The sequence below is a fragment of the Panthera pardus genome, unplaced genomic scaffold (assembly GCF_024362965.1).
Source record: "Panthera pardus isolate Hobbes unplaced genomic scaffold, ASM2436296v1 HiC_scaffold_20, whole genome shotgun sequence".
Taxonomy (NCBI): domain Eukaryota; kingdom Metazoa; phylum Chordata; class Mammalia; order Carnivora; family Felidae; genus Panthera; species Panthera pardus.
The window spans coordinates 85,984,274-85,995,152 of record NW_026526766.1 but is presented as its reverse complement, the minus strand read 5'-3'; the positions used below and the strand labels follow the sequence as shown (position 1 = coordinate 85,995,152).

Genomic DNA, 10,879 nt, shown 5'->3' with positions numbered 1-10,879 from the left:
AAACGGACCCAGCCTGGTTCCTGTCCTCCTGGTGGTCCCATTCTGGGGGTGGTGAGGGGGAGATATAAGAAATAAATGAACAAGACAATTTCCTACAGTGTTGAGTGTGATGAACATTAAAACTAGGTGATGTGAAAAGCATGAGAGCTGGGGACACTTTGAGTCAGTCAAGGTCACAAGAAAGAATAGGGCAAATGAGAGCCTAGGGGAAAGGATTTCAAGCAATGGGAACAGCACCTGCAAAAGCCCCAGGTGTGGAAGAATTTTATTCCTAAGGACCAGCAGTTGGGGGGGGGAGGGGGTGGTGGCGTGTGGCTGTGTGGTGGGTGTAGGGAGAGTGGTTTGAGATGGGCCTGGGGCCATGGCCGGGGCGAGGGGTGTGGATTTTGTTCCAGTGCAGGGGGAAGCCACTGGAGGTTTTAAGCATGAGAGTGACATCATCCGATTTATGCTTTTAAAAGATCACGCTGGCAGCTGTGTTCCTCCCTCTCACCACTGAATCCCCAGGGCCTAGCACTAGCCCTGGCCCAAAGGTAGTGTTCAAAATATGCCCTGAATGAATGCGTGCCCCGGACTTCCTGTGTGACCTGGAGATACTCACTTCTCTCTCCGGACCTTAGTTTTCTCACCCGAGAGGCAGTCGGTGGGGATTTCACGCCAGAGTGAGCGGGTCGGAGTGGATTTAGGTTTCCCGCCTCCCCATGCGGCCCCAAGACCCGAACCCCCCACTTCAGGAGACAAACTAAGGTTGGGGGGGGGGGGGATCTTCCCTCCTGGCGACCTGAAGCAATGCGCGGCGGCCCCGCCCGGGCCTGGACCGCGGTCTGAAGGATGCTGCAGCCCCGGGGGCGGGACCCGCAGGCGATCGCCGGCGCCTCCCGTGCGGATTGGGTGCAGCCGTGACCGGCGCCGCGCTATTGGTCGGTCCAGAAGCAGGGGCGGGGACCCGCTCCCGCAGCGCGGCGGCGGGGACACGGCCAGAGCCCGGGAAGCTGCTGCGGGGGTGATGGCCGCGCCGAGCCCGGGGCCCCGCGAGGTAGGTGCGGACCCAAAAGAGGACAGGAGAGGAAAGGGTTGGGGGTCAGGGTCCAGGCCTCCCCTCCCAGGGTAGCGCGGACACAGACCCCCCAATCCAAGCCCCGGAGGGGTCCTGCCCTGGGCGGGGACCAGGACACGCCCCACAGGGGGCCGCAGGTATGCAGGGGAAGTCTGGCGGTTATCCCCAGAGAACTTCCTCAGTTTTCTCATCGCGAAAATGGAGGTGATTATAAAAGCTCCTCCTTCATAGGGCTGTCAGGAAGTCAGACTCTCAGCCAGTGCTGGGCACATGGTGGGTGCCCACTACTAATGGGCCAGCTGCTGCGAGCTCAGCTTCATGCTGACCCTCCGCTCGGCCTGGAGGAACTTCAGTCGAATAGATGCCCCCGTCCCTGGCGTCACAGCTCCCGCTATCAAGGGTTCCTGGGCATGGAGCTCAAACTGCCACGAAGGAGTTATTATAGTTCTCATTTTACAGAGGAGAAAACGAGATACAGAAAGGTTAGGTGACTTACCTAAGATCACACAGCTGGTGAGAGACAGGTTTGTCTGCGGAAAGCATTCTCTACCTACTGATAATAATAACCATCGTTCTATTCTGGGTGCTGACTGCATGCCAGGCACTGGGCGGCCCATCACAACACCCAGTGAGGGGGGTACCAGCATTCTCCCTATTTTGCAACGGAGGAAACGGAGGCAGAGAGTGATAACAGGAGGGCTCACGAGTACTAGAGGTGGGACGCAAACCCAGGTCTTTCCCCTCTGGAATGCTTCTGTGTGCTCACTGCTTCTTGTGTTTCCTGCTGCCAGGTCCTGGCCCCCTCCCCAGAGGCTGGATGCAGACCAGCCACCTCGACCTCTGGCCGCCGTGGCCTCCTCTGGCGTCTACGAGACAAGCAGGCTCGCCTTGGCCTGTTTGAGATCGGCCCGGGGCATGAGCTGCACCAGCTGACATGTATGATGCAGGCAGGGCTGTGGGCTGCCACTCAGGTCTCCATGGACCACCCACCCACAGTGAGTGGCTGATCTGTGCCATGCACCTCAACAGTACCAAGGGCAAGACTGCGCCGATGGCCTGTCTTGTTAATACTGCAGGACTGGGGATGAGAGGGCTATGAGAGGAGGAAGTCGGGGGCTTGGGGTGCAGGGAGGGACATGCTGGGGTGGGGGCTGAGGCCAGGAAGCCACACAGCCCAGTGCGTGTTGGGGAGGCAAAGGCCCCCTTAAACCCAGGTGGTTGGTGTGTGATCTAGTTGGGCCTCTTCTTCTTTGGGCCTCAGAGTCCCCATCTGTATAATGGGTAGGGGGAACTGTATTCCTTGGTCTCTGAGGCCCTCCTAGCTCTGCTAGGGTGCGTGGCTGAGAAAGGACCCCACCCCCACCCTGCCAGCCTGGCCCATCCTCCCCGGAGCTCAGGCTGGGGCCAGGCTGGCTCAGCAGAAAGGGTCGCCCAACTGCAAGCTCAGCAGCTGGATGGAGCCCGAGCAAGCACGTGTGTTGTTTGTGTGTGTGCACACATGTGCACAGTGTGACCACAGCCCATAGGCCAAGTCCTGGCACATGGACCTAGAGGTCCAGGAAGAGTGTCGGAGCCCGACAAGAGGTCCTCTAACTCTCATCACCTGCTGCCAATCTAACATGGCTCCCCAGTACTCAGCATGGCCTCAGGACCTTGCTGGCTCAAGTCCAAGAGCCAGCTGTCCAGCTGCATCCATACTCCATCCTTCCTTTACCTACTGCAACCACTTGGGCCCTCTTGCTCTTCCCGGTGGCCACCAGTGCTGTTCCCCCTGCTGTGAGCACCAGGCACGTCCTCGCCACCACCTTTCAGATTTCAGCTTAGAGGTCACCTCCCCCAGGAAGCCTTCCCTGATCCTGCCTCTCTCACACTGAGTCAGGCAGGTCCCTTGGCTTTAAGGCCATCCCCTTTCACTGGGATGGCCTCCGGCTTCACTTGGCCAACACGTGCATCTGGGTGAATGGACCAGGCTCTGAGTTCTGGTGCTCGTTGGCTGGAGCAATCAGCCTGTGGAAAGAGGGTGAGGCCAGAGGCAGGGCTCTTGGAGATCCTGGGGCTGAGACTTGCCCTGAACCCCTCCACCCCTCCCTGTAGGGACCACCCACCGAGGAGGATTTCTCTGAGGTCCTGACCCAGGTTCATGAGGTAGGAAGCCCAAGACTGCTGCATGGGAGGGGCGTGTACTGGTGTTCCTTCTCTGTCCTCGGTCTCCCCCTTCGTGCGGTGGGAGTGCTGACTTGCCTCAGGGCCTTGTGGGAAGGATGTGATTACCCTGACCCTCCCACGCTAGGGCCAACTGCACACACCTGGCCCCCGTGGACACTCTTGGGCCTGCTTTTCCTCCCCTGCAGGGCTTCGAGCTGGGCACCCTGGCCGGCCCGGCCTTCGCCTGGCTACGCCACTCCCTAGGCCTGGCTGAGGGAGACTATCAGGCGGCATTAGGCCCAGGTGGCCCCTACCTGCAGTTCCTCAGCACCTCCAAGAGCAAGGCCAGCTTCTTCCTGTCGTGAGCTGGCAGCAGGGGTTGGGAAGGGGTGGGAGTGTTGTTCTTGGGTGAAGCGGGGGGAGGCGGAGAAGAGAAACAGGATGGCAAGGTCGGGGAGGGCCAGGGCCAGGTAGGGATCAGACGGAGGAGGAGAGGGAGGACGGGAGGTGACAAGGGTGGAGGTGGGGAGACCTCCAACCTGGGCCTGGGGAGACAGATACACATTCGGGCAGAGGGCCTGATGGGGGCCGCTCCAGCCCTGCCTGACCAGTGACCTCTCCCTCCACCCCAGCCACGATCAACGCTTCTTCCTGAAGACCCAGCGCCGCCGGGAGGTGCGGGCGCTGCTCGCCCACCTGCCCCGCTACGTGCAGCACCTGCAGCGGCACCCGCACTCGCTGCTTGCGCGGTTGCTGGGTACGACCGGCCAGGAACCAGGGACTGCGGGGCTGGGGGAGGGAAGAGAGAGCAGAGGAGGAGGGTAGGGAGTGTGGCGGTTCCCAGGATGGGGGGTGTAGGGGATCTGAGCCCGAGCGGGGCGGAGGGAACCGATCCGCCGGCCGCGGATAGTTCCGTGGGGGGCGAGTCCTAGATGTTCCTGTAGGGGAAAGGTGGTGTTTGGATGGGCGGGGCCTAAAGGGGGTGGCGTCGATTGACAGTCCCTTGTGGGGAGGGTATGTGGGTGGAGTCACGCCTGAGGACCGCGCACCTCTGGGGCTGCCTAGAGCCGGGCCCAGTCGGGACCTCTACCCAAGCCGAGGAAGAGGTCTGGGGGCGCGGCCTGGAGGGGCGGGCTCGGGAGGCGGTGGACCTCGAGAAGGAGGCGAGGCCTGGCGCCGGGCCTAGGGCGGGATGGGCCCAGGGGTGTCGAGTTTGGGGCCCCTCACCTGGCGCCCTCTCCCCTTCCAGGAGTGCACAGTCTGCGGGTGGCTCGGGGAAAGAAGGTGGGTGAGGCCGAGGCGAGGGGGCCGGGTCAGAGGGGGCGGCTGGAGGGTGAGATCCTGTCCTCCCTCACTCCCTACCCCCGTCCCCAGAAATTCTTCATCATCATGCAGAGCGTCTTCTATCCCACCGGCCGCATCTCTGAGAGGTGAGTCGCCTCACAGGGCCCCGGCCCCACGCGGGACGTGCCACCTGCAGCACCCATCTCCCCCCTAGATAGATGCGAAACTGGGCCCCAGGGAGGAGAAGGGGCATCCCCAAGGTCTCCTAATGGATCAGAGACAGTGCTAGGCACGCCCAGCGTCTCTTGGGCACTCGAGTCTTCGCATTCATTGCCTTCTTTATTCCCAGAACGGTTCTGAGGGGCAGGTGTGGTTATCATGCCCATTTTATAGATGAGAAGCTGAGGACAAGGAGGGCCAGCTACTCTGCGAGGAACAGGGATTCGAACCCAGCCTCTTATTGCACATGCCCTCTGTGCCTCCTAACCCCGACTCTGCCTGCAGGGTCTCCATTAGTGCTCCCCTGGGGCCACGGCCTTCCTTCAAGCCCTCCTGGTGCTGCTGTCTAGGGTTGGATGCCTGTGTCTGGAACACCTCCAGGGATGACAGGGTGCTAAGAGGCAGGCACAAGCAGGGGTAAAGCCTGAACTGGGCTTCCAAAGGCCTGAGTTCAAATTCCTGCTCTGCCTTCTTTTTTTTTTTTTTTTTTTTCTTAGTTTATTTATTTATTAATTTTAAAAAATATTTTATTTATTTTTGAGAGAGAAAGAGTGAGAGCGGGGAGGGGCAGAGAGAGAGGGAGACACAGAACCTGAAGCAGGCTTCAGGCTCCAATGTGATGCGGAGCTTGAACCCCCAAGCCTCGAGATCATGACCTGAGCTGAAGTCAGATGTTTAACCGACTGAGCCACCCAGGTGCCCCACCCCCACCCCCGCTCTATTCTTTACTTACGGTGTGGGCAAGCCAAAGAAAACTCTGGGCCTTTTTCTTCATCTGTGACATGGGGACAATAATGGAATGGGGTTGTGCTGAGGATTTGAACGTCCACCCGGTGGAAGCTCTTGTTTCTTGGTTCCCTGTGTGTGTCAGTCTGTGTCAACCTGAATTCCGTCATCCCCTTTCTGTCATACCCCCTCACAGGTATGATATAAAGGGCTGTGAGGTGAGCCGATGGGTGGAGCCAGCCCCTGAGGGTAGCCCTCTTGTCCTCGTGCTGAAGGACCTCAACTTTCAAGGCAAGACCATCGACCTGGGTGAGCCATGGGGACAGTCAGTGGCTGCTCTTTCTCCATTCTGGGTGAGGTTAGAAGGGTGTCCCTGGCACTGCCCTCTGCCTGAGTCATTAAGAGCCCGGGGTCTAGAGTCAGGCAGAGCAGGGTTCAAATCCCAGCTCCACGACTTACCAACTAGGTGACCAGGGCCAAATTACAGATGAGTTTCCTCATCTGTGACGTGGGACAGTAATGACACCTGCCCTCTTGGGGCAGATGCGTGTGGAGCCCTCAGCACCTTGCCTGGCACACGATGAGCACTCAAGGGGGGGCACTGATGCTCTGGCAGGGCCCCAGCGGAGCTGGCTCCTCCACCAGATGGAACTGGACACCGCCTTCCTCCGGGAGCTCAACGTGCTGGATTACAGCCTTCTGATGGCCTTCCAGCGCCTCCACGAGGATGAGAGGGGCCCGGGCAGCAGCCTCCTCTTCCGCACGGCCAGGTGGGCCCCCCTACAGGGCGAGGGCAAGAATGAGGCGACGGGAGCCTGAGAGCGATGGGTGGTGGGGTGGGAAGACGGCACAGACAGAGGCTCAGAGACCGGAAAGGGCAGCGTTTGTGTGTCCACGTGTGCGTGTGTCCACGTGTAGGGTGAAGGGCTGGAGAAGCCTGGCTGGCAGGGTGGGGGGGACACATGCGGAGAGCAGCCGAGGACAGAACAGGGGAGATCCAGCTGGACAAGGACTTCGGTGCTGATTTAAAGAATCCGCCCACTTTCCTGAAGGGGTGTGGAGCCATGGAAGACTTCAGAACAGTTTTCAGAACAGTATTTAATTTTTACTTTAGAAGGAGCCCTTGCCCTTTAACCCCGTAATTCTACTTCTAGGACCCTGGGGTCATCACCACGGGCACCATTGTCACGGTGTTCCCCTGCCTTGTAGTAGCAACTGTTCTTTGCATGCTGGCCACGAGCCTCATTAAGGTGGGCTCCTTCCCATTTTAGAGATGTGGTAAGTGAGGTTCAGAGACGGGAAGTGAGGTTGTAGAATGACTTCTGAGGATTCATGTTAGTCCTAGGTTGGTTACTTTGATTTCAATCCTCCAAGGCCCACCTTTGTGACCGAACAGGATTAAGTAGGGGTTAAGGAAGGCACATTAAGGAAAGAAGCCCAACCATCTGGTGGGTGGAAAAGAAAAGTGAAAGATGATGTCCTCTCATCTGGCCTCCGAACCCACCCTTTGGAGGAAGACCTTGGGATGGGTGAGGCTTGGGCAGAACCCAGATTAACAGCTCCCCACAGTCCTGTGGCTGGCCTGACCACATCCTGACCAGAGGGTGAAATTCCTGCCATGGGGAGCAGACGGGCCCCCAGCCAAGTCTGCGCATCCAAACTAGGTCAGCTTCTGCCTTGCCCTCTGCCCCCATCTGGGGCTTAGATTACAGCTGTCATTCAGCCGGTAAACCCTAGTTTGCATATAGTGGTTGTTGTCATATTGAAATTTGCTAGCTGGTAAGTTGCCATGTTCCAGCCCCACCCCTACCAGTTCCCAGCCCCCCATTCAGAGAAAGACCCCTCCCCGCCCCCTCCCAGCACCGCACGGCACCGCAATGCAAAGGACACCAGCGGTTTGCCCAGTCTCCCACACCACTGGGTTCTGATTGGTCGATGCCTGGGCAGGGCCTGTCTTTCATTGGCTTATTTCCCTCCGCGACACTTCCCCAACTTCCCTCCACCTCCAAGAGGACGAAATAGGGAATTGAACCTGCTTTGGGCTGTGACTGGGACCCAGCCAAAGGCATCTTCGGATTTGGAATACATTTGGAAGGCATCCCATCCCCCAACACACACATCATCTATAAACCGGAATTGGACTTTGTTCACAAGGTTTCTTTCAGCTCTGCCACCCCGAAACCTCCAGAGATGGACGACCCCAAACAGAAGTTTGGGAAATACCCCAACACCAGACTTGCCCAAAGTGACCCGGCGAATAAAATGCAGAGCCAGGGTCTGCGTGACCCAAATGCTCTAGACAACAGAAATGTAACGCGAATCACACATGTGGTTTTAAATTGTCTAGCAGCCTCTTTAGAGAAGTAAAAAGAAACAGGTAAAACTAATTGTAAGAATATATTTGTTACTCAATACACCCCAAATTTTATCGTTTCATCATCTAATCAATATAAACATTTATGAGGTATTTTACATTCTTTTTCTCATACTGTCTTGGAAATTCAGTCTGTATTTTACTCTTAGAGCGTATCTCAGTTGGGACTGGCCGCAGTTTAGTGCTCAATGGCCACGTATGGCTAGTGGCTACGTATTGGACAGTGCAACTCTAGACCATCATCCACACTTTACTCGGCCTCGCAGTTCATCTGACGTCATAGGCCTGGCACACAGGAGTTGTGGGAATGAGCGGAGGAAGCGCAGGGTCAGCGCAGAATCACCGCGGGCGCGCCGGGGCTAGGCTTGCGGGAACCCTTTGGCTGGGGCCCCCCTGGAGGAGGCAGTAGCCTCACCCACCTGTCGGCCGCCAGGTCTGTGCGAGGGGTACAGAGCCCGGAGGAGCCGGGATCCCAGAACCGCCGGCTGCTGCCCGACTCCCCCAACGCCTTACACATCCTGGACGGGCCGGAGCAACGCTATTTCCTGGGCCTCGTGGATCTCGCTACGGTCTACGGGCTCCGCAAGCGGCTGGAGCATTTATGGAAGACGCTGCGCTACCCAGGTCGGACCTTCTCCACCGTCAGCCCCGCTCGCTACGCCCGTCGCCTCTGCCAGTGGGTGGAGGCTCATACCGAGTGACCCGCGCCCGTCGCTCTCTCGCATCTGGACAATGGGCACACGCCGGGAACGAGGGTTCCAGTCTGGCCCCGGCGGCGGGTCGGCCTCCCTTCACCTGCTGTTCCTCCCTTTGGCCTCCAGAGGGCAGCATCCCCTAACTAATACCATGACAACACAGCCTCATTTGGTGGTGGTGATGACTGGTTCGGCGTTGTGCCAGGGACTCCCCAACATTAGCTCGATTAATCTTCAAAAAAAAAAAAAATGCTATTATTCTCTTTTTACAGACCATGAATTGGAGGCTCAGGGGGTGAAGGTACTGAGCAAGATCATTCAGCAATAAATGCTGGAACCAGGACTCGACTATGCCTTTTGGACTCAGGAGCCTGTATTCTTACCCACCAGCTCCCTTAGCCCTGTCTTCATGCTCTGGGGAATGGTGTAGGCTGAAGGCTCCAGCCAAGCCCCTTTGTCATCCAGATGGGGAAACTGAGGCCCAGAGACTTTAATGGGCTTACCCATGGGTAAGTGGAAAGGCCAGCCCAAGATCCCAGGTCTCCTTACCTCCTGTCCACTGGCCTTTTGGGGTGGTTCCTGTGGCTCCTGCTTCTCTAGGGATGCAGGCAGGAGAAGGGGAGGTTTTGGGGGGGGGGGCTGCATCTCTGGAAGACACTATGTTAGGACCCACCATTGATCTTGAGTAAGTTCTTCCTTCCTCTGGAAGTCGCTCTTCTCATCTGCGAAAGGGGGACAGGGGTTGGTGGTCAGACCCAAGGGCCTGGCCGCACAGACGATACCAGCAGCAAAGAAGCACAGTGCGTGCACAGCCCCTGATCATCCCTTCTCCTTCCTCCAGGAACCTCCAGCCTGGCCTCTGACCCTGGCCCAATCCAACCACGCCCAAGTGGGCCTCTCCTCTAGAGCTGCTCTGGGGCCTGGCTGTGTGACCAGGGCAAGGTGCTAAACCTCTCTGTGCTTCAGTGGTCGAATCCGTAAAATGGAAAGGATGAAAGTGGACTTCGTTAACTCATTAAATATTTATTGAGCACCTACTATGTGGCGGGCCCTCTACTGGGTGGTGGGGACCTGGGGAGCAAGATCCACAGGTTCCACAGATTCCACAGTTCTCTCCCTCACAGAACTCACAGTCTAGGGACAGATTGTGACAAAAGCAGCCCAGTGTGACAGAGCCTCATGAGGGAGCATGGGGCCATGGTGCTGAGGGAAGGGGCCGCCACCCAACAACTTGACTCTAACGTTTTAACTGAGACCAGAAGAGTCCGATGCAGCCCTGGGAGTCAGGCCAAGGTCATGGCAAAGGTCTGGGGTGAGAGAGAGCACCTGACACTTAAGAGAGAGAAACATCTCACCGTGGGAGGGACAGTGTGTTGGTGGTGGGATTTTGTGGGCCAAGAGCTGACCCCCCAGGACTGGAGCTTGACCCTGGGAAAGCCCTTCAGCCGACACCAAACATTGCCATTCCACTAGCCTTTAGAGGAAATGAAGAAAAATGGTGGGGAGGGAAGGGAGAGGGAAGGGAAGTTGAATGCCACCGCCCTGGAGTGTGGGCTTCTGGAATGCGTGTACAATTGTCCTCACCCCTAGTTGTCTGGGTGACCTTGGGTGACATTCAACCTCTCTGAACTGGCACAAGCCACAGAGAATTTCTTGTTTGGGCTCAGCAGGAAGTTGAGACATGGAGGCCTTAAGGTCATCGCTCAGGAGGTGGGAGGGTTGAGGAAACTGTGGCCGTGGGGCAGCACAGAAGGTTTGGCCCTACATTTCCCCAGGGTCTGGGTCTGACAGGACTGGAGCCTGAGAGTCCTGCAGTCAGATGAGCATGACTCAGCCCCTCACCTAGCTGGGGTCTCTCACAATGGGCTGAGCCAGAGCCTGAGGCTGGAGAGGGACATGACTTATCCGAGATCTCACAGGGCCCAGGACTCCTCCTGGTTGTCCTAAATTGCTCATTCAAGACATGATCTAGCACATCGTGCTGGATGATTACTATGAAAAAGACCAATCAAGGTGAAACTTAAGAGGGATGGGCATGCGCTGTCACATAGAGTAGTTGGCCAGGGCCTTTCTGAAGAGGTGACATGACAGTTGAGCTGAATGGCCGGAAGGAGCTGGCTATGTGAATAGAGCAGTCCAGGTAGAGGATACAGCAAGTGCAAAGGTCCTGAGGTAGGAATGAGCTCAGTGTGATTGGGGGTCAGAAGGGTGACCAGGGTGAGCAGATGGTGGTTAAGAAGAAAGCAGGAGTTCAGACTGTGCAGGGCCTGGTAGGTCAGGATAAAGAGTGGACTTTTGCAAAAACCAAACTGAAGAGCGTTATCTGAGCCTGCAGGACTTCCCGGTGTCAGTTCTACTGTGGATTTATGATTCTCATCT

General features: G+C 57.4%; 1 protein-coding gene across 4 annotated transcripts; it reads left to right on the top strand.

Annotated features, from left to right (window-relative positions):
- Positions 1-380: 380 nt before the first annotated feature.
- On the top strand, positions 381-9,537 carry PIP5KL1 (phosphatidylinositol-4-phosphate 5-kinase like 1). Of its 4 annotated transcripts, XR_008424353.1 has the most exons (11): positions 381-1,036; positions 1,849-2,052; positions 3,152-3,202; positions 3,409-3,563; positions 3,835-3,959; positions 4,452-4,486; positions 4,577-4,632; positions 5,628-5,740; positions 6,048-6,201; positions 8,239-9,009; positions 9,342-9,537. XR_008424353.1 is itself a non-coding variant. In XM_019421019.2 (10 exons), the coding sequence occupies exons 1-10, from the start codon at positions 1,007-1,009 to the stop codon at positions 8,504-8,506; spliced, it is 1,191 nt and encodes a 396-aa protein (XP_019276564.1). In that variant the 5' UTR covers positions 381-1,006; the 3' UTR covers positions 8,507-9,537. The 4 variants fall into 4 exon arrangements, 1 of the variants encoding a protein (XP_019276564.1); XM_019421019.2 differs by having other exon boundaries at positions 8,239-9,537; XR_008424354.1 differs by lacking the exons at positions 381-1,036; positions 1,849-2,052; positions 3,152-3,202; positions 3,409-3,563 and having other exon boundaries at positions 3,627-3,959.
- Positions 9,538-10,879: the final 1,342 nt, after the last annotated feature.